At 40.8% G+C, this 23,435-nt stretch overlaps 1 protein-coding gene and 1 long non-coding RNA gene across 4 annotated transcripts in view; both read right to left on the reverse strand.

Moving 5' to 3' along the window:
- The window catches only part of LOC120540055, a 62,116-nt gene extending 43,712 nt beyond the window's left edge, over positions 1 to 18,404 (reverse strand). For 2 of the 3 annotated variants that reach the window (XR_005635746.1, XR_005635748.1), the window contains exon 1: positions 12,330 to 14,052. This is a non-coding gene — a long non-coding RNA (uncharacterized LOC120540055). Of the gene's footprint in view, positions 1 to 12,329; positions 14,053 to 17,352 lie in introns of those variants that run through there. The other variant, XR_005635747.1, reaches the window with a different exon arrangement.
- Positions 18,405 to 19,575: 1,171 nt separating this feature from the next.
- Positions 19,576 to 22,640, reverse strand: LOC120540056 (syntaxin-10-like). Its single transcript, XM_039770519.1, has 3 exons — positions 22,503 to 22,640; positions 21,057 to 21,151; positions 19,576 to 20,398 (listed from the first exon to the last, which is right to left on the reverse strand). Exons 1-3 carry the CDS (start codon positions 22,601 to 22,603, stop codon positions 20,322 to 20,324), a joined length of 273 nt encoding a protein of 90 aa, XP_039626453.1. The 5' UTR covers positions 22,604 to 22,640; the 3' UTR covers positions 19,576 to 20,321.
- Positions 22,641 to 23,435: the final 795 nt, after the last annotated feature.

Consider the following 23,435-nt stretch of genomic DNA (forward strand, 5'->3'; position numbering starts at 1 on the left):
CAGTTGACCAACTAGAGTGTTGGGATGGCTACTAAATCCATCCTTCTTTGCATCTCAAAACTGGAACAGGGAAGACACGGGCACAGCGCTAGTTGGCAGGCGGGCACACCTGTTGAATTTCACAATTGCAAACATGCTTAGGGTGTTTTGCAATGAACCATTTGATAGAATCTTCCAGGAGGTCTCCAAGGGGTTTTAAGAACCGACTGTGCTACCATACAGGGAGATGGGCTGTTCTGCACCTTGGAAGACCCTGAGGAAAGAGTGGACGTTTGCTGCGTTTTGGTCAATATGGCTTTATTTAGACTCGCTATTAATAAAAGTGATTGAGAACAGGATAGAGAATCTGACCGTGATAAGTAAAAAATAACAACCAGGAGCAGGCAAAAAACTTGGTAATCTGAGAGAAAAAAAAAACAAAATCAAAGTCAGAAGGACGTAGCGCTTGCTTTTTATTCATCGACTGTTGTGGATTATTAATAGCCGTTGTCGGTCTGAAGCAAATCCAAAGCCTTGGACACAGTGTTGTGTGTCACCCTCTAAAATAAAGCAGGGGGCATGTACTGCATCACGTGACTTTAGTCTCATGACTGGCAATAGGTGGCGCTGTCAGAAACAAAATGGGTGAAAACCAAGCATCACAATGGAGGTGATCATCTCTTAAAATATACACAAAATGGAGCCGAAGTGATGTTGAATTTTATCAGTGTTAAATAAAAAAAATAAATAATGTTTAGGACTGAATAAGATGGCCACCAAAATAATGATCATGGCGGTATGTCTGTAGTTTTTCAGGGACAGGTCTCGATTGTCGATTGGTCTCAGTAAATGCTCCCCTTTTCCTCCTACATTGTCTGAATCAATAGATAGCACCCAGGCACTTTTACTAAATTAATTGCGTTCTTTTGTCGCATGGCAGTCTACGATTACACATTTCTGAACATCTGTGATGTGGCGAGCCTTTTGAAAGTACCCCCAAATTTTCTGCCAGTTCGAGGGAAAGAGCATCTCTTGGAGTTGACATGTGGGCTGTGTGGCACACCGTACGTATTACTTAAAAGATGTGTTTGATCAGATGTGTTGACATTAACATTGACTCCAGAATAGACCCAGGAGTTCGATTACATCTCTAATTATAGATATTCTTCTATGGCAATTTGACTTGTCCCATGAAAATGTGACGACTTTTTAAAGTCAGACAGCAAAATGTAAAAAAAAAAAAAAAAGTTTTGATAACGACCCCCAAAAAGAAGACGTCTCATCTCCTGGGTGCTCCTTTCAATTCTGGCCACAAAGTTACCATTATAAAGGATGATGATGGTAACGGTTTTCCACTTTCATTATCAGACAGTGCCCCGCGTATCTTTTATAACATGAAATATGATTTGACCTTTTTTTTTTTTTGTTCTTTATTATTTCACCTTATACAATTTCTTGTATTAGGAATTTGTTAGTTTTCGTATACCGTTTGGGGTCAGAGCACAGGGTCAGCCATTGTACGGCACCCCTGGAACAACTGCAGCTTAAGGGCCCAGCAGAGTAGGATCTCTTTTGGCAGTGACGGGGATTCGAACTGCCAACCTTCTGGATACCAGCGCAGTACGCTCATCCGTATTGTTTAAGTACATCACTACAACTTAACTGTGCTTTCAAAGCTCTCACTTTGAACTGCCCAGCAGAATCTGCGATTTTTATTTAACTATTTTTTTTGTCCAAAGTTCAAGTTCAGTATTTATATCAAAAAGTACATGGAACACATTAAAATATTGAGAAACCTTTTGGAATACCAAATACTATTGTTCAATACTTTAGTAAAACTGTAGTGTGGTAACCCAAGCCACTTCTTCTTCCAGCTGAACGGCAATGTGGTCATCAATGGTGTTTGGCCACCGGCTCAGGACTGAACTCCGATGCCAAGCTTAAATCGACATTTGTGAAAAAACACTGTCACTATTACCATCACCCTTAGGCATCTGATCACAAATTGCTAATTCTGATTTTTAAAATCAAGTCGGTATTTAGGGTGACTTTGGAAATGCCACAAATGACAGAGCTTATTAGTAACAACTGCAAAATAATCGCATGAACTCCACTTTATAGCCGTAGACAATTCAATGGGACTTCAATGTTTTATAATTGTCACTAATTACCAACTCCAGATGATTTCATTGGGAAATTTTGAAAGGACATTTGACAAAGGGACATTTGTGGAACTGTGAAATTTACAAGACAGTCCAGCTGCAGGCAAGACAGTCTGAAGCCTCAGACCGATTCAGTGGCCTTAGACATGCTGAGGCCCGTAAGATGACGCCCCTATCAGCGGCATCTGTTTGACTCCGCCCACATTCCAAGAGCCACGCCCCATGTTTCACTGGAGTACTGATGCCCGTCATATCCATTTTAATTCCTTTCAGTTCCTGCTCTCAAACTTGTGGAATTGGTAGTTTAGAGGTCTGTGTATTCAGCATTTCTTAAACTTTTAAACTATTTGGGTCTCTCAGTTCTGCATCCAAAGCAAAACCACTTTTGTAATTGTTTATACACATACAGGGTGAGTCAAAATTATGCTAACACTAATGGTACTGCTATGGATATGCTTATATCAAATTTTTGTGGAGAATTTATGTGCCACATATGGCGAACAGGTTGAGGCATTCCTGTAAATCATTATTGCACATATGAAGTATGTTCTGTGGATAAATTATTTCTGCAATTCAAATGTTAACATAATTTTGACATCATATATATATATATATATATATATATATATATATATATATATATATATATAAAATTAGGTGAGACACAAAAATAACTAGATGAATTCCAGCATTCTAAACATTGTTACCTTTTATATCCTCCCCCTCCCGATCTCTAAACCGCTCCAGACGTATCTTTCATTGATTGAAACAGACCTGGAAGTCTTCTTGCTTGAGGCTCTTCAACAGGTTTGCCGTTTCTGACTTCACTTCATCCATTGAAGACCCTTCAGGTCACTTTTGATTTTTGGGAACAAGTAAAAATCGGCTAAATCGGACGAATAGGGAGGATAACGGGAATGTTTTTGTCAGTCAAAAACTGCTTTATGGGAAAAAGCTGTACGATCATTTCGAACAATCTGATTCACTGTTTTGATGTTTTCCTCCTTCCGAGACGAGCGTGGGGTGACCTTGGGGGTTGAACGTCTTCCACATTTTCTTGCCCTTCCTTGAAACGTTTGTGCCACTCAGAAACTTGTGTGCGAGACAAACATCACCGTACTACAGTTTTTATCATTCCATAAGTTTCCGTTGCTGTTTTGTTCAAGTTCGCAAGGAGTTTGTTATCGATTCGCTGTTCTATTTTTTTTTTTTCTTTCACTCAACATTATAGTGGCAACTCGTGTAGCGATTGTTGTGCAAATACTCTCTGGGCTATTCACAGGATATACTGAGCCGGTCGGCAGTTTGAGAGGATGTGTAGGAGGGGATATAGTTCTATGATTCATGTTCGGCCGACCTACAGCTGGTTTTTCAGGAAAGCCCAGTCTGGTTATTTTTGTGTCTCGCCTTGTGTGTGTGTATGTATATATATATATATATATATATATATACACACATATACACAGTACAGGCCAAAAGTTTGGACACACCTCCTCATTCAATGTGTTTTCTTTATTTTCATGACCATTTCCAGCACTCCATCACTCTCCTTCTTGGTCAAATAGCCCTTGCACAGCCTGGAGGTGTGTTTGGGGTCATTGTCCTGTTGAAAAATAAATGATCGTCCAACTAACCTGACTTCTGCATAACACAACTGCTGGTCCCAACGCCATTGATTAAGCAAGAAATTCCACTAAATAACCCTGAAAAGGCACACCTGTGAAGTGAAAACCAGTTCAGGTGACTACCTGTTGAAGCTCATCGAGAGAATGCCAAGAGTGTGCAAAGGGTGGCTATTTTGAAGAAACTAGAATATAAAACATGTTTTCAGTTATTTCACCTTTTTTTGTTAAGTACGTAACTCCACATGTGTTCATTCAGAGTTTTGATGCCTTCAGTGAGAATCTACCAATGTAAATGGTCATGAAAATAAAGAAAACACATTGAATGACGAGGTGGGTCCAAACTTTTGGCCTGTACTGTGTATGTATGTATGTGTGTGTGTATATATATATATATATATATATATATATATATATATATATATATAGTTATTTTTCCATAAGTCAACATAACATTTTTGCGTGAAAAACTTAAATGAATCAATTTTCTAGATAAAGCAACACATCGCATTAAAAACGTCTACCGAATCCAGTTAGTCAATTATTTAATTGTGCAGGTATACAAGAGGTAAAAATAAATGTCATCGTGTTCCTCACATGAATACAAGGAGGTTTCGGGCCTCATAGTGTCTGAAGTGCTTGGTTCTGTCAGAGGCCTAAAGCTGTCCTGACTGCAGTTGGATACTTCTCGAAATTTATGGCGTTGAACCTTTTTTTTCCTCCCTCTTTCTCTGTCTCTCTCTCTAAACTTAATCTGCATTTGCTCAATTCTGAGATGATCCTAAATATGACATATTTGTATGCAGTAGAACCAAACGTCACCTAGTTTGTATTTTAATACTTCTTTTAATTGATATCCAAAACTTTCTTTACAAGGGAAAACCAAGCTTTTTTTTTTCCCCTTCTTTTGGTAATTAAAATCGGTAGCTGGATAACATTTTGGAAATTCTGTGTTGTTCAGTTGAGGATTGTGGCCTCCTCTACCCACAGCAGATACCAGCTTGCAGCTTTAGGACTGGCTGAGTGACCAAAGAGGTGATAATAAAAATCCTCGACGGGTGTAAAATGGCCAGAAATCACAGGGATTGCTCAATCAAAGTCGATGCACCCAGTGAAACTGGCAGACTGAATGTGCTGGTTTGGAGGCAAGAAGGCCGTTAGCCTCAGGTAGCTTTAATGTCCGTTAAGGATGGCAGGAAGTCTGAAGGTCCGGGAACGCACGCTGAGCCGATGTCTTCCACCTCGCTGTGAATGTACCTTGAAAGGCTGCGATCAGCTGTTGTGGTGTCTAATGTGCCAGAAGACCCTGGAAACTGCACTCTGATCAGAGGCCTTGTCATCCTGAAGTGGGCAGTTGGGATATCGATGAAAGAGAGGCTTGTAAATAAGTTTGTTTTTTTTTTTAATATTTTTAACAAAATGAAAAAAAAAAAAAAACTATGGACGCTTTTCAGAACTGTGTATGTATTGAAATTTGGATATTTTTTTTTTTGTGTGTGTGTGTGTGCGTCTTGGTAGTAATTGAACGCCTTGGTTTGTTTGTCTGTTTGTGTCACACTCCCAGCAGGAATAGCACCTTCAGGATGTGCGCACAGCTTTTATTCATGGAGCGATTCGATTTTTTTTCCCCCCCCCGTTTTAACCAACCGCGTCCCCAGGCAGGCACTGGAGGAAGCAGCATGAACAAGACAGGTTGCCCTGCCCTGCCAGTATGGTCGAGACCCAGGCAGATCAGCGTCTGGGCTTGTAGGACAGGATGTGAAGTGCTTTTTTTTCATATATATATATATATATATATATATATATCTTTTTAATTTTGCTTGCGCTCCCCCACAAGAGTGAGATGCGGAGAGATGGGAGAGGGGGAGACGGCTGGATGGACAGGCCTCGCGGCGGTCTGGACTGGTAGCACCACCTGGGTTTGCTTCACTGACGTGGAGGGGAGGCTCGGCCTCCACTCTGCACGCTTGGCACTGCAGTTTGTACAAATTCTGTATGTTCCTGTGCTGAATTATATGCATTCGCTGCCAGCACCTGTAGACTTTATCCAGACTTATTAACCGCTGTTTTTAGAGACCACGCGTACCAGAAACGAGAAGGCGGGGGACAGAAACTCCGATGGCCTGCTCTCCTAGTGACCTGCACACCATTTCAATCTTGGCGGCAAAAAAAAAAAGTCTTTCATTTCTTCCAATTTGTCGTCGCTAAGGTGTTTGTTTTTATGCTCAGTGAAATTTCATTAAATTCCCGCACTGACAAAATTTTAACAGTATTCACGGAATGATTGTCTTTTTTCAGTTTTTTAATTAAGGGAAATGTGAAATGTTGATTTGGATTCTGTTCATCTTCTCAAAACGGTGTGACTTTATGGGGAAAAAAGAAATTTGGTAACAATTACAGTATTTGGCTTTTAATAGCAAAACTGATATAGTAAAAAAAAAAAAATCTGTCATTTGGCGCTTTATAGCCGAGCTCATACTGTTTTATGTAGTACAGTTTTACAATGAGAGAGGAGTAATTTTTATAACATAACCGCTAAATTGTCCCGGTGTCTCATTAAACGTTTTTACCACGTCTGCTCTAGCTGCACGTCTCGATAATCCGTTCCCGAGCTCCATGACCCTCGATGTACTTTCTGGTTTCCATCTCGAATGCACTCCTTGTTAACCGTCTGTCGGGCATGCAGATCACAAAAAGCCGGAAAACGAGTTTGGCCTTTCGCCGATGAAAGAGACGCTTCACGATTTCTGGTACGGCTGTGGTTAGCAACACTTTCACTATATATACTGTATATTATACATAGAAGCACTAATGAAGTTTGATTGTTAGTTGTGCACTCACAGCATGAGGTATTAATCCAGATTTGCTTAAAACCAATGCAGTAGCGTCTACTGATGTTGAGGACCCCGCTGTGAAATCCCGTAATGCCAGTGTTTATTCTGTGTTCAAAGTGCCAATAACTTTGTGAATTCCTAACTGTGACCCAATAATAAAGATAATTGCACATTAACTACTGTATAAAAAAAAAAAAATCTGAATATCTTAATAAACATTTGTAACAAACGTTAAGGCTGAACTTGTGCTTTTTTAACGAAGAACGGTAAATCTTACATTTTACTTTTTGTGGCTGTGTATGATTTCATAAAATTACAAATTTTAAAGTCTCAGCTTGTTTTAATTTTCTATGATTCAGTTGCGGTGACACTTAATTAATGCAAGTGACGGCAGCCATGACATTTAATTAATAGGTCACTGCAGTTGGTGTACAGTTGATGCCAAATGTTTTGATCCAAAGACTTTTAAACTCCATGTCTGAGAACTCTACTCGTGTCAAGTTACCGGACATTCCTGGTGTTCAATCAATAAGAACATCGACATTATGACCATAAGTTGTAATGTCCCAGTAATTGCAAAGAGATTTACTGTGGGGAGGGGGAAACAAATATTGAGCACGTCAACATTTTTCTAATTAAACCGATTTAATATTTGCACCCAAAATTTAGGGAGGATATCGGTATTAACACAATAAAATGACACAGCCAAAGAAATCGTAAAATCCCAATCCATAAAGGTATGTGCAATAAAGTGGAATGACACGAAGAAACTATTGAACGTGCTCATGGCCTCTGTGGAGGAGCCTCTGCAGTGACCGCTTCAAGACTCTTTCCTGTATGAAGACACAAATCTCTCACAGGGTTCAGGTAGGATTTTGGCCCATTCTTCTGCATAGACAGTTTGTCCGCTGGTGAATCTTGATCTTCAGTTCCTCCACAACTGCTCTATAGACGTGTTTCTTAAACTCTGGGTCTTGAGTTGACGTCTTTGGGTCTTGCCGAGTTATGAGTCGTCGTTATATTTAATGAATGGGTCGCTTATGGTTTGCAAAGTATGTCATGGTGTGTCACTGCAGGATGATTAAGCTATTGGCATTGCTCCGCTATAACATTCGGTGCCGGTTTGGTCTTGAAGACACTTAAGAAGGGCAAGATTGGGTGGCAAGAAAAAAAGAGGTTTAAGAGCATAAGAAATTTGACAAATGAAAGGAGACCATTCAGTCCATCAAGCCCGTTTCTTTAGCTAATAGCTGAGCTGCCCCAATATCTCAAACAGATCCTTAACGGTTCTTAAGGTCTCTGCTTCAGCTCCATGTCTCGGTTGTGTGTCACAGAGTCCCATAACTCTTGGCATAATAAAGGTGCTTTCTGGCTTCAGTTTTAAATACATGTCCCCTTTATTTTAATTCAGAAACCTTGTTCCTTATGGTTTGTCTAGTGATCAACTGGGCCATACCAGCACCTTAATTTTCTTCCTCTGGAGCCACTTTAGGGTCTCCATTGCAGTAGGTTTAGAATCGTCGTCATACTGGAAGGTTCACCCGCATCTAACCCTTATTACCTTGGTGAATAGCAACATGTAACTTCTGAAAACATTTATGGTACGGGACTCCATTCATCTTCCTTTTGATAATTTGGAATCTACTGACAAAAAATGAGAAGAGAAAGCACCCCATGCCATGATGCTTGAACCTGAGTTTTGCGGTAGGTAAGGTAGTTTTAGGGTCATATGCACCATTTATCCTCTAAATGCGACGTGTCATGTTGTTGCCAAAATATTTGATTTTTGTCTCGTCTGACCACACAACGTTTTCCTAGTAGTCTAGAGGCCTTTTCTCCAAAAATGGTGGCTGGCAATCGAAAGGTTGCCAGTTCAAATCCCATAAATGATTCCACTCCGTTGGGCCCTTAACCTGCAATTGCTCCATTCTGGGTTTGACGTTAAACTGCATGCCCTACAAGCAGGTCCTCCAACTTACAGGGAAAACTCAGGAGTTGGTGGCAGGATTGGCACTCCAGCCACAGTTAAAAACCTCCCACTGGTTCCATTCCATTCAAACTACTGGCTGTGCTTGGGTCCTAATTTGGGATCTTGAGGTGGTTTGTCATTTGGTGGGTATGGCAATGTGCTGTATCAGGGCATTGCTGCCAACCTCCTCCCAGTAATGGGATCTTCCTGGGTGATGGTGCATAGAGACTGTGGGGGTGGAGAGCAATTCCTGTTTTCTCAGAGCTTCCAGGTCTTTCTGGAGGTTTTTTCAAGTCTTTCTTGGCCTGTGCGCTGCTCTTCTAACTTTCAGACTACCTGGTCAAACATTTTACTAGGAGCTCTTGTGCATGGCTGGAAGACGATGGAGTATTGTCTCTTCCACTTATGTATAATGGCTTCAGTGGTGCGTATGTGGAACATGTAGGAGTCGAGAAATCCATTGGTAACCGGAGCCATTGCTATATTGCTCAACAAACTTATTTAAAAAGGTCTTTACTTCTACTCATTAACATTACTGATGTGATGGCTGTGGGAAATTCTCAGAATCTCGCTCAAAGACCGCCTACAAAATGAAACAATAAGGATCAGATGCCTCCAATAACCCAGTATAGCAGAGGAAATTTGGAATAAAAAGACTACGCTGGTTTGGCCAGGTGTGAAGAATGGATGAAAACCGCCCAAAAACCTGGAAGTTACAACGAAATGGGCCTAAGAAAACCTGGGCGCGTCAAGTTGAGGGACAACCTGAAATGATATTGATTCTGCATAACGGGAGGCCAAGGCGATAGCACAAGATCAAACCCGCTGGAAGCAAATAGTGCGGGACGTCCAAAACCCATTGGCAGCCTCGTCCAGATGTTCAATAAAAGTTTGACAACCCTTCATGAGATGCTACTAGTGTGACCTCTTGGTGCAACAAGTGATTTGTTAACTTGCGTTCAGAGGTGGGTAACCCTTTTTTAAAGAGTTCTAACCGACCACCACGTACCAACCCAGCTGATTCTTATTAGCAAAAGTAAGAGGACACATTAGTGGAATTTGCTGCTTTAGTGAGTTTTTCTTACTGTGTTCAATACTTTATTGCACAGAATAGTTCTTTGGCTGTGTCAGCATATTGAGTTAATACCAATGTCGGGTCTACATTTCATGTACATACCTACAGGATGACTGATTTATGCAGGGACGATTCCAGTTCGGCGTGAAGACGATTCTTCATGTTGTCAATTTGCACACTTCTCGATGGCCTGGGATTTTTTGGGTGATTTTCTATGTAATAAACTTAAGTTATAGCGTAATGAAAATTGCATAATTAGATCTGGACCACCCTATAAACTGGAAATATGTTGAAAGAGAAAAATATGGAGGAGGTTGAAGACTTATTTCTGCGACTGTATCTCAGCATTTATTCACTAGGTCAGATTTTTAGTTCCCATACACTTTGTTCATGTTTGGTGGTCTTGAATTTTATTCGCTTCACTTGAATCAAACGTTTAAGGGTCGCCTTCCAGAAACTTCTCACGATACCCCCATCCATCCTTACAAGACTGGTGTAAGATGGTTTCCTTGCCTGGACACTTTTTTTTTTGGGATTCAGGTCGAGGCTTTGATGGCCACTTCAGAGCGTTGTCTTTAAACCATTTTGTGACGACTTTGGAGGTCTGCCTAGCATCTTTCTGGAAACCAAAACGTCAAACCAGGTTTGAACTTTCTGGCTGTTGCTTCAGAATTTCTTGATTATCCTCCCAGCTCAAGATGGCATTTATTGCATTTCTTTTCTGACGGGCCCTTTAGCCCCATAATATAATGCTGCCACCTCCATGTTTCACAGCTGGGCTGGTGGTTATTGGCCTAAAAGCCTCACCCTTCTTCCATACTTCGCAGTGAACATTATGGCCAAATAGTTTCATTTTTCTTTCATTGGACCACAGAATATTCCATTTTTTTTTTTTTTTAAACCAGGCTTGGAATTGGGGGCTTCTTCCTTGCATACGAGACCTGTTCAGGCCTTGGTGCTGAAGGACTCTCTCAATGGTGAAGGTAGATAACTTTGGCACCCGCGACCCCCCACTCCTCCTCTGGTGGTGGTTGTTGTTGGCTTGGAGTTCAGTTGAACCTTTTGCAACAAAGTTTGTTCATCCCAGGGAGTCGGTTTGTGTGTCTTTCCTGAATGGCGCCAGTCACTGTGGTCAGTGAAGTTTGTGGTACCTTCAGTGATTTGAAAATCACACCAAAGGAGGAATGAGACCGGTTGAGGTCCTCATTTTTTTTTTCCTCCCTCGGGGGGTCTTGGCATAAATTTCTGGAAACTTCCAGGCTGTTTAAACAGACATTCAACTTGGTGTATGGAAACTTATCTGACCTAGTAAATAAAGGCTGAAATCAATCTGTTCCATAGCGATTACAGTGTGGGGGAATAAGTATTTGATCCCCTGCTGAATTTCTAAGAAATGAATAGTCTCTTAACTGTGATGGTAGTTTCATTTTAATGGAGACAGAATATCAACCAAAAGTTCAGAAAAAAAAAACACATTACATAAAAATTATAAATTGATTTGCAGGTCATGGAGTGAAATAAGGATTTGATCCCCTACAACCCAGCCAGAATTCTGGCTCCCACACATTGGCGGTGTGCCCACATGGCACACAGATTACACTCAATCAGTCAATCAATTTCAGATACTCCTGATCTCAACTTATGATGCAAATCAATTTATAATTTTTATGTAATGTGTTTTTTTGTTGTAGGTTTTTGGTTTATGTTCTGTCTCTCTCCATTAAAATGAAAGTACCATAAAAGTGAGAGACTCCATTTCTGTGTATACACATTCAGCAGGGGATCCCCATTTTGACATCACCAGTTATGGAAATCGAGTTTATAGTCAAACGGATTCAACACGGAAGACATGGAGCTTGAAATTCTTTAGCTGAGGTGGATTGAAACGTTTGGCCTCAACTGTACTTAAAAGCATTACACGTACTGTATACACACAACCTGCTGATCAGATACTGTTCATTCATATGCCATATATACCATTTCTACTTATTATAGTAGTCCAGTGGAATTCTAACATGCATGTGCTGATCAAAATACGAGGGATGTTCATAAGGTTTCCACACTTTTTTTTTTTTTTTAACTCTATTAAGAATTTCAAAACAAATGACATCACCTTTCTAGACTGTCACCTTCCTTTGCTTTGTAATTTTCCCAGCGTCATACCAAGTTTTTAATGCCATCAGTAAAAAATTCTTCTGTTTTCGCAAATCAGTTCCAGGGTTCGTTCTTCATTCCTTGTGCTCGTGGACTGAAGAGCTGGACGTCTGGAGCGCTTTCTGCATCCGTCACACTAGTACGGCCATTTTGGAACATTTCAGCCCCCTCATAAACAACACTATGCCAGAGAGAACCTGATTCCCATACTGAGCACAAGCTCGGAGATGAATTTGTGCTTCCGGCCCACAAAAAAGCGTATGACAGAACACCGTTCCTCTTTGGTTTTGCAGCCATCTTCAGGCCAGGGTGATAACTTTTATACGAAACTGCAAGGGCAGCCGGCTTGGCAGACAGAACTAGTCACATGACATGCTGAGCCACAACCAATTATTACTACTCATCCCGCCTTCACCGTTTCAAACGAAAATACAAAAATGCAAAAACATTTTGAACGTCCCTCGTATAACATGGTAACAAACTGCAAAATAAATGAGTAAAACTACCTGACCATTAAACTTCTGCCTTCCTTACCTCAAATTGTGTCCTGCTGGTTGTTTTTCCTCATAGTTGTATATTCTTATTTTTTTTTTTTCCTCACTGTTACACTGTCTCACTCTCCAAGCTCTGCCATGAGAAATGCTTAGAAAGTTCGTTTGTTTCCAGGATTGTCTAGCAAAAGGGACAAAACTCCTCATTAGACACAGATTGGTTTATTGTATCACAGCAACATTATCTACTCCTTTACATGACACTCTTTACTGGGTAAGTAAAGTAAGTAAGTATGTCTGACGCCAGATACGTCATGTTTGGTCTCTACAGTAGAGGGTACTATTGAGCTCAATGCAAATGTTGCCTGTGAAGCAGGTCTACAGTGGATTCATAAAATATCGAGACCTCCTTCACTTTGTTTTAGGTTTCATTTTAAATGGATATTTGATGGGCCCGTCAAGCTACACCCCGTGACCCATGATGACAAAGATAAACCACGTTATCAGAAAGGTGTGCAAAATCTGAACTCTCTCCTTTCGTCTTCATACCTTTGCTGTGGCACTACAAATTGTGCTTAAGGGCATCCTGTCTGCTTTACTTCTCCTTGAGATGCAGCTAGAACTGGACTGGAGTCCACCTGCGGCAAATTCAAGTGAATGATCATTGTTTAGAAAGGCACATGTGTACCTGTGTGCAGAAGGCTCCACAACTCACATGGTATGTTAGGATAAAAACCAAGCCATGAAGCTCAAGGACGTCTCTTTAGACCTCCACAAAACAAACTGTGGCGAGGTACAGATCAGGGCAAGGGGGTACAACCATTTGTATGTTCCCAAGAGCACAATACCGTCAAAGAATTGTGAAATGGAAGAAGGCAGGAACCACAAGAACTCTTCTAAGAGTTGGCTATCAGGCCACACTGAGTAACCAAGCAAGAAGAGTCTTGGTAGGGGAAGTGACAGAGAACCCAATGTTCACTCTAACCGAGCTTCAGAAGTCCTCTGCTGATATGCAAGTATCTGTTGGAAGGATGTGCACCTTAACAACGCTCCATCAAGCAGGTATTTACGGCACAGTGGCTGGATGGATGCCACTCTTGAGGAAAAGGCTTTAATGACACTTTAAAGGACTCCGAGAGCAGGAGGAAAAAGATTCTCTAGTCTGACGAGACAAAAATGGCAAAGATCTTAACTGAAAGCACTGCGTCCGGAGAGGAGCAGGCACCACTCACTATCTACCAAATACCTAAGGTGAAAGTATCAAGCTATGAGGGTGTTGGGACAGGGACATTCAACAGAATTGAGGGAAAGATGAATGAGGCCAACTGCCAAGAGGTCCTTGGAGAAAAACCTCTAGAGTGCATAACCCCTTTACAGTGGAGCGATGGTTTACCTTAAAGTAAGAGAAATGACCTGAAATATACAGCGCGGACAACGCGGGAGCATCTGGAGAAGCAAAGACTGAAACACATTAAATGAGAGTGGACCATTCACTCCATCGGGCTGGTTTGTTTAGCTAGTAGCTAAGCTGTCCCGATGAGCTGTCAGAACTGGAGACAATGTCATACCCACAAAACTAAGGTAATGTTCTTAGAAGTAATGTATGAATACGTATGACAATCGCGATGTCTATTTCATGCTGTAGATGCACTTACAGCTTTGGTCAATGGGCCTTTTTCAAATGTCCATAGATTTTACTTTCTCGTATACAAAGTATAGGGAAAGTATTGTAATTGTCCAAAAATTCGACCGAGATTTTTATGAATCTCAACGTTTTAGACCGGAGTCCAAAAATACCATTTTTGGAATTACAGTGCATCCAGAAAGTATTCACAGCACATCACTTTTTCCACATTTTATGTTACAGCCTTATTCCAAAATTGATTAAATTCATTTTTTTCCTCAGAATTCTACACACAACACCCCATAATGACAACGTGAAAAAAATTTTACTTGAGGTTTTTGGAGATTTATTAAAAATAAAACAACTGAGAAATCACATGTCCATAAGTATTCACCGCCTTTGCTCAATACTTTTTCGATGCACCTTTGGTAGCAATTCCAGCCTCAAGTCTTTTTGAATATGATGGCACAAGCTTGGCACACCTATCCATGGCCAGTTTTGCCCATTCCTCTTTGCAGCACCTCTCAAGCTCCATCAGGTTGGAAGGGAAGCGTCGGTGCACAGCCATTTTAAGATCTCTCCAAAGATGTTCAATCAGATTCAAGTCTGGGCCACTCAAGGACATTCCCAGAGTTGTCCTGAAGCCACTCCTTTGATATCTTGGCTGTGTGCTTAGGGTCGTTGTCCTGCTGAAAGATGAACCGTTGCCCCAGTCTGAGGTCAAGAGCGCTCTGGAGCAGGTTTTCATCCAGGATGTCTCTATACATTGCTGCAGTCATCGTTCCCTTTATCCTGACTAGTCTCCCAGTTCCTGCCCCCCACAGCATGATGCTGCCACCACCATGCCTCACCGTATGGATGGTATTGGCCTGGGATGAGCGGTGCCTGGTTTCCTCCGAACGTGACGCCTGGCATTCACACCAAAGAGTTCAGTCTTTGTCTCATCAGACCAGAGAATTTTGTTTCTCATGGTCCGAGAGTCCTTCAGGTGCCTTTTGGCAAACTCCAGGTGGGCTGCCATGTGCCTTTTACTAAGGAGTGGCTTCCACCTGGCCACTCTACCATACAGGCCTCAATGGTGGATTGCTGCAGAGATGGTTGTCCTTCTGGAAGGTTCTCCACTCTCAACAGAGGACCTCTGGAGCTCTGACAGAGTGACCATTGGGTTCTTGGTCACCTCCCTGACTAAGGCCCTTCTCCCCCGATCGCTCAGTTTGGATGGCCAGCCAGCTCTAGGAAGAGTCCTGGTGGTTTCAAACTTCTTCCACTTATGGATGATGGAGGCCACTGTGCTCATTGAACCTTCAAAGCAGCAGAATTTTTTCTGTAACCTTCCCCAGATTTGTGCCTCGAGACAATCCTGTCTCGGAGGCCTACAGAAAATTCCTTTGACTTCATGCTTGGTTTGTGATCTGACATGAACTGTCAACTGTGGGACCTTCTATAGACAGGTGTGTGCCTTTCTAAATCATGCCCAATCATCTGAATTGACCACAGGTGGACTCCAATTAAACATCTCAAGGATGATCAGGGGAAACATGATGCACCGGAACTCAATTTGGAGCTTCATGGCAAAGGCTGGGAATAGTACATGGGACTTCTGTTTTTTTATTTTTAATACATTTGCAAAAACCTCCAAGTAAACTTTTTTCACTTTGTCATTATGGGGTGTTGTGTGTAGAATTCTGAGGAAAAAAATCAATTTGGGAATAAGGCTGTAACATAATGTGGAAAAAGTGATGTGCTGTGAATACTTTCCGGGTGCACTGTATGTCTGTGGGTCTGTAAACATGATATCTTGGTACGCTTTCTTTGGTCAACCAAATTTTGCATACAAATATTGGGTACAAAATGTAGATTTCTATCAACTTTTGGTTGATTTCTGCTAGCCGGACGTGGTACTTCATGCAGCTGAAGAGTCTGTTTTATTCATCTTTACTTTTAGAAGAATTGTTCAATATATTGCTAATTTGATTTGATGTTGATGGTTCTTTAATGTACATAATATAAAAATAAAATCATTGTCGTGCAGTTTACTTCTCAAATATCCATCCCCATACCTAAGTATAAGAGAAAGTCTAGAGGAGACCACTCACGATGTTTCTTCCAGGAGGCACAGTCAATGGTAAATGTTCTTTTCCAGTTATCCAAAACAATAACGGAACTTCCGAGATATCTGTCTAAATAAATAAAAAAAAAACACTACCGCAGCTTTCCCTTTTGTGAAATGTGACAAAGGCCCACAATTTGTTACACACACACACACACACAGTTAACTTGCTGACTACCGACGAGTCCACACACCACTTTAAGACGGCTGCTGTTCCTTTTCACCTGGAAAACAATAATCAGCATCTGAAAGGGAAAATGCTCGCCTTGCAGTTAATGTGTGTAAATCACCGACGGAAAAAAACGATGCGGAGTGTCTTCACAATGAACATAGTGAGGGAGCCTACTCCTAGTCATTGTACACAGCTTACAGTAACTACAATGAAATTAAAAACTGTATTTAACACAATTTGAACCGAGTTTGAAACTACCTGTAGCTCCGTATGGGAACTGAATACAAAGGTAACTCAATAAGTATCTGCACTTTGGTGATACTTTTATTTGACTGAGTGTACTGCACAGCTTTCCCCAGGCACATGTTTAAAGAGGGTGTGACTGCGGTCACTGTGGTAGTTTCGACCTTCAGCAATACGTTTTCTAGCAGTAAACACAGTCATTACACTCTCCGTTTGTACCAAAGAGCACCAATCTTTTTGTGGACTGAAAAAGTGTACAAGGGACCAAAATGCGCATCACCAGGGAGAAACCCTAGAAGATGTGGACTCCTTTCAACTACCTGGGCAGACAAAGCAGAACAGATGCAGATGTCCAGAGACACAGATCAGTAAGGCGAGCACAGCATTGTTCCTACTTAAGAACATCAGGGTGCTTGGCTGAGCCCCCATGCTAAATTGCACCCCAGGGGACAAATAGTTTTATCTATCTGAGGTTTGTTTATTCAATACAGACAACAAGTCTGTGCCGTTACATAGAGCAGAGAAGAACAGCGGCCATTCAAAGGGAATCCCAGACCTGCATCAATTACCGCCTACGCAGTACTCTGCAGATTCACTCGCTGGTGACCATCAGCAAAGCAGAGCTGTGGCAGAACCTTATAGAAGTGGGGGAGACTTGGTGACACCCCAAGAAAGCCATGCACCAACACCACAAGACAGGCTCTAACTTGGAACACTGAAAGAAAGCGTAAGCGAAGACAACCAAGAAACACTTCCTGCAAAAAACTGACACAAACTTCTGGAATGTTCAATTGGGTCCAAGACCAGGCTCTGGCTGGACCCCTCAAAGACATTCACAGACTCGACCTCAAGTCACGCCTTGGCTTCAGACCACACAATCTCTTAGAACATGAGAAAAAAGTTCTTTAGGTAGGTACCTTTTTGCATGCTCCAAGCATTCTTCCATGTGTCTTTTGTTGAGGAGATTCTTCCATCTGGTCACTCTGTCATAAAGTCCAGATGAGTGGAGTGTTGTGCGACAGTTGTCCTTCTGGAAGCTTCTCCCATCTTCACATGTTCTCTGGATCTCAGTCAAAAGGACCATCAGGTTCTTGGATACCATTTCCCACGACTGCTCAGTTTGGCCGAGGTCACTACGTTATTGGGAACTTCCAACACTGCAAACACTTTTCTTGTAGCCTTCCTCAAATCTGTGCCTCAACAACAAAGACCTGTCCTCAAAGCTCTACAGGATATTCCTTCATCCTCCTTTCCTGGTTTTTGCTCAATTGGGGCAACTTCTCTAGAAAGGTGTGTGCCTTTACAAATCGGTCCAAGCAATCAAACTGACCACACGTGGACTCTCGACATCTTAACAATTAAATCAATTTGCATCGATCTCTAAAATTTCCCTTTGGTATCCTGGGGTATTGAAGGTTGCTTGATCATGGGAAAAAGCATTTTAAAATGATTTTAGCACAAGACTCCAACATAAAATGTGAAAAAAAAACTAAAAGGTGTCTGAGGACTTTCTGAAGGCATCATACATGTGAAGAAATGAGGGAATAATGTACATGGGGGATCCAGAAATTCACAAAGTTGTTTTTTTTAAAAACCTATTATAAAAAACTTACAGCAGTTTGCTTCTAGTCAAACTTCAAAATGCTCTCTCCGAGATGAGATACTGTTGTCCCTCTGTTTCTCCTCTTTTGTTATCGTGTGTACAGCCTCTGCCATTTTTTCCTGTACTACTTCAATGGTAGTAAATCTTCCATCCCTTCAGTTTCAATTTTAATTTCAGGTACAAAAAGAAGTCACAGGGAGCAAAGCAGCAACCACATTGCTTTTGATCAAAATCTCCTTGACAGATAATGCAATGTGTGTAAGCGCACTGCCATGGTGCAAAAAGCGGTTTAGGTGCTCATCTTATTGGCAGGTTATTTTTTTTCCCCCTAATGCTTTATACCACAGGTGTCGAACTCCAAGCCTGGAGGGCCGCAGTGGCTGCAGGTTTTCATTCTAACCATCTTCTTCATTAGTAACCAGTTTTTGCTGCTAATTAACTTTTTGCTTTAGTTCTAATTAACTTGACTCAGGCCCCTTAGTTGTCTCTTTTTCTTTAATTAGCAGCCAAACAATAATGAGACACAAAACAAGCTGCCACATGATCAGCTCACCTGTGCCCGTCACACAATATCTGAAAATAAAGAAAAGTGAAGGTCTCAGTAAGGCTGATCTCTCAGGTCACCAAAATGTTTGACGAACAGAAAATCAAACAGTTTTGGAAATGTCTGCTGTTGCAGAATGAGAGCAGCAACAAGCAATGGAATTAATTAACCTGTTTAATTAACATCAAGAATCAGCTTCTCATTATTAGATTGGCTGGAGTTTGAAATCCCAGTTTAGCTGCTCATCTGTTGGCTCGTTTCACATCTCATTTCTGTTTGGCTGCCATTTCATGAAGAAACAAATCAATTCAGAGGACTGAATCCTTAAAAACAGGACTATTAAAACAAAGGGAAAAGGAGTTAATTAGCAGTGAAAACTGGTCAATAATTAGGAAAATGGTCAGAATGAAAACCTGCAGCCACTGCGGCCCTCCAGGCCTGGAGTTTGACACCCCCGCTTTATACTGTACACTCCTCAGCATTTCAATGTACTGTGGCCATCGGGTTTCTTGGACACCTCTCTTACTAAGGATTACAGTCTGTGCACAGGAAAAACCTTTAAATGAATAAGTCCGTCAATGTCGAAAAACACAATCATTGCCTTGGTGGAAAATTGGCAAAGTCACCTGCACAATTCTAGAATAGATGCCGGAACTGCACATTTGATTAGCTCAGCATAATGCCACTCGGCACAGTGGCTAACCGCAGTTGTAGTTACACGATAGCTACCAGCATATTCAATAACTACACCCTAGTCTTGTGCTACTGGCCAATTCCAGGCATTTTAGGTCCCCTCTCATATACTGAAGGAAAATGAAATATGTCTAAAACAAAATTAACAACTTGCAAAACATTGGTAAGTATGTGTGTGTGTATATATATCTCTATATATCTATATAGCACCTCACTAGTAAACAGGAAGCTGATACAAGGCAGCAAGCAGGCCAGTGCTGGAGAGTGTAACACCAAACAACTAAATTAAATGATTAAAAAAATATTAGAAAAGCCATATTTATTTTTGGCAGCTTAACATTCAGAACATAAAATATTTTTTCCTATATTAAAAAAAAACAAAAACTTTTATTAATGATATTAGATACGATATTAGATACGTATAGTGTAGGATCACCTGCAATACTTTCTGTCCCGAGTGATTTTATGATCTTTATACTACAAGGAAGCTCAGAACATGTGTACCGTATTTTAAAAGTTAGTTCTTCTGAAGGAACTCCCTTCCTTCCACAAATCACTCACCCATAAACCGGAATATGCCAACTCGTTACTCTGCATTTATAGGCAGGCCCATCCATTGTGTGAGGGCAACCACCAGGAGAATTTGTACAGTTATCTGCTAACTAAGGTCACTTGTTGAACGAGTCCAAGCAGCAGAGGACAGGCAACATCCCCACTCCTCACAGTGTATCTGCCACTGGCCAGCAGCAGCAAATTTACAAGGTGGCTAGGGAGGCAAGTCCTAAAGCCCTCTTCGTCCAGATGCTACAGGTAAGATGTCAATGTTAAAATGCAGTCTTTACAAAAACAATAAATATAAAAATACTTGTGAAAACTGATACAAAAAGTATCACTTTTCTTCCCCTTAAGTGTCTTCTTATCTGATTTGGTTCCTCTAGAATTTCTCCCGTGAAGGATGAACTCATTAGCAATTTCTCTTAGACGGTTTAGCCTCATTACTTCTTGCAGCGAAATTTCATTGCAACCAGAGACACTTAAAACGCTCTTCAAAGAGCGAAAAGCAAGATGACCACCAACACCAATATCACTACCAAGACGATGATGGCACACCACTGCCGACGGCCTGAAAAGAAAGCAAAGAAAAACGTTTTTCAATAAATTGGCAATTACACTGGATAAAATTAAAAAGCTGTTAAAAAAAAAAAAATACCCAGAAAAAATCTTTACTAATGACAGTTACTCCTTGACTTCGGAAAAAGCAAAATGTGTCTCAAGCGGCGTAAACTATTCTCAACTTTCACAATAGTGTACAACAAACGCATTTTTTTCACTATGTAAAATTAGTTTTCATTGTCTTTGTAAGTTTAAAATTACACGAGTATGATAGTGGAAGACTGAAATGAGAGAACATTGCCATCAAACCTCTGCGCCACTGGGGCTGCTCTCAGATGGTTTTGAATGCTACCTTCTCAGGCAGATTCTACCACGTCCTGGAGACTAGAGAAGTTAGAGATACACCAGGTGAGTAAAGGGTGGTCCTAAGGATTGATACTGGGTTCTCTCCTCTGTTCCTTGTACACAACCACACAGAGAGACCATTTTAGAAAATAAATAGGTGAATGATTGTACAGCTTACGGAAAATGCTCTTAAATCTCATATCCTTACCTTGAGGTTTCAGTGACATGGGACTCAACAACCTTTAAGCTTTATCTAATAAACCCTCCTCACTTATAGCCACCCAAGCCATTCAGTAAGCTACCCTTAAATCAACAGTTCTCACTGCTTGTCATGTGGGACACTTTCTCCAGCTTCTTCAGCACGCCATCCATTCGGGAGCTGGTCTGGTCCATTTCTTCAGAAAAGTCTGCAAGCATCCTGAAACAAAGTTGACTTTCTTCAGTCATGTGCCCTTAGACTCCATGTCCATTATTTTCTTATTTAGATAATAGCGGCTCAGAGTAGGAAATTACCTGCAACTATCACATGGCTAGTGCATTTTGGGTCAAGCAACTTAAATACGTCAATATTTAAGGAAATGCATAACATGTAAAAGTTACCAGTCAACATTTGCAGTTCCTAAAGTATTTTTTTATGCACAATCCTTGTTTAATAAATAATATAGGAAGTGCATAGAGAAGAACCTTCCATTTGAAAGCATAAGACCAATCAATCAAAACAAATCAAGTCATTCTTTATTCAATAGACCTTAGGCTTGAGAATTCCAAAAATGACTGTCTTGAAAAACATCACATTCAAGAAGAAGTCTGTAATTGTTTGTGGGCCTTTTGCATTTAATGCACCTCATTTCATAATTCATCTCAAAGTTTTACGTTCATCTAGGAGAAAGGCAACGTTCACACTACAGCTAAAAATGACTTGGATCTAAGTTTTCACCTTGTCATTACGAGTTAATGTGTATATTAATAAACAAAAATGCCTCAATTGTCTATTTAAAATGAAATCTACAACACAAAGTGCACGGAAAGTGATAAATTTCTGAATCTATTATATTTAAAAATATTTCAGCACAATATGCATGTGTTTTGCATGTTGGGAGTATATTACTGGATGACTTGTAACGTGGATTATATGACATGAATAACATTCTGATATTGTTTCCCATTGTGCAGTGTTGAACACCATTGACTCCCATTCTATCAGAAGAGTTATCTCTGTTCTCTGTGAAAGAGGCGAGGAGAGGAGAGGTTAGGAGCCCACGCTGATACAGCGCATTGCCGCACCCACCACATGACAAATCAATTCAGGATCCCAAGATTAGAACCCGAGTGCAGCCAAGCAATGGGGGACACCTCAGCATCACACTTGTTCACATGGAATGGTTTTTTATGGTGGCTGGAGTGCCAAGTCTGCCACCAACCTCCAGGTTTTTCCCTGCATGTTGGAGGGCCTACCTGCAGGGCTGGATGCAGATTAACGTCATACCCAGGACGAAGCAATTGTGGGTTATGGGCCTTGCTCAGGGGCAACAGAGCAGAGTCACTTTGGGTGTTTACGGGATTTGAACCAGCAACCTTCTGATTACCAGTGCAGATCCCTGCCTCAGAGCCACCACTCCGCCCTCTGTGAAAACATGAGATTAAAAATGTTTCTCTCCACATAACGTAACATAAAGTATCATTTTTGGTGGAGTATTCCTTGAGCTATATAATAGGGAAAGTAAACAGCCATGAAGTCTTCACAAAGATCATTCTCATTTAAAACTCACACTGATTGCTCATCCAGTTCGTCTCCAATGCGCCCCGACATATCTTTCAGAACACGAATACTGCCAGACACCAGTTCAAGCTGTTCATCCTGCTGATCCATTATTAACTGAAATAAAAATGATCCAAAAATACAGCACATTTACTTTGGAAGCTTCCACTTCTGTTTGAAAAGAATGCACAATGAACACTCCCCAGTTAACAAGGATAAACACAGTGCTGTCGAAGAGTCTTTGCTCCATTCCTACTCTCCTCTGTTTTTGCATATTTTACCCAATGAAGGTTAAACAAAGTGCAACTGTAGGGAAAAGGAAAGAACACACACAATACATTTTTTAAAACATTACTTTATTCAAGGAAACAAGTTATCCAATACCCCTTTATCTCACTCTTTCACCCATGCAAAAATGTAATCGCTGCACAACTTTAATGCCTGGTCGCAGTAATAATCGTTACTACACAGTGTTCCAAATTATTAGCAAATTATATTTTTCTCTGATTTTTCTAAATAGTCGATGCAAGTGGCAGTCAGCATAATTTTTGAGTCAGCAACCATTAGAGTATAAATCGAATGTTACTGAACAAACCTCCTAATGACAACGGTATGTTTTTCAAAAATAAAAAAAACTTAAAATGCACTGTTCCAAATTATTACACACAGAGTTTAAAAACATTGTATAGGTTGTAAAGAACTGAAAATGGTCATTTGTTGAATTTGCAGCATTAGGTCGTCATATTTACTGAAATCAAAAAGCTATTTCAATCAAAAACATCTTAACAGGTCAAGTTACATATTAACATAGGACCCCTTATTTGATAGCAGCTTCACAATTCTTGCATCCATTGAACTTGAGTTTTTGGAGATTTTCTGCTTGAATTTCTTTGCTGGATGTCAGAATGGCCTCCCAGAGCTGCTGTTTGGATGTAAATGGCCT

This window comes from Polypterus senegalus, chromosome 12 (assembly GCF_016835505.1).
Source record: "Polypterus senegalus isolate Bchr_013 chromosome 12, ASM1683550v1, whole genome shotgun sequence".
Lineage (NCBI taxonomy): Eukaryota > Metazoa > Chordata > Cladistia > Polypteriformes > Polypteridae > Polypterus > Polypterus senegalus.

Bases quoted from the DNA above. Each gene is read 5' to 3' on its own strand.
- LOC120540056 (XM_039770519.1), bottom strand. From the start codon at position 22,603: ATGGATCAGCAGGATGAACAGCTTGAACTGGTGTCTGGCAGTATTCGT. The intron at 21,152-22,502 runs GTGAGTTTTAAA...ACTTTGTTTCAG, and splicing joins GAACTGGATGAGCAATCAGT to GATGCTTGCAGACTTTTCTG. The intron at 20,399-21,056 runs GTGAGAACTGTT...CTTTCTTTTCAG, and splicing joins AGTGTCCCACATGACAAGCA to GCCGTCGGCAGTGGTGTGCC.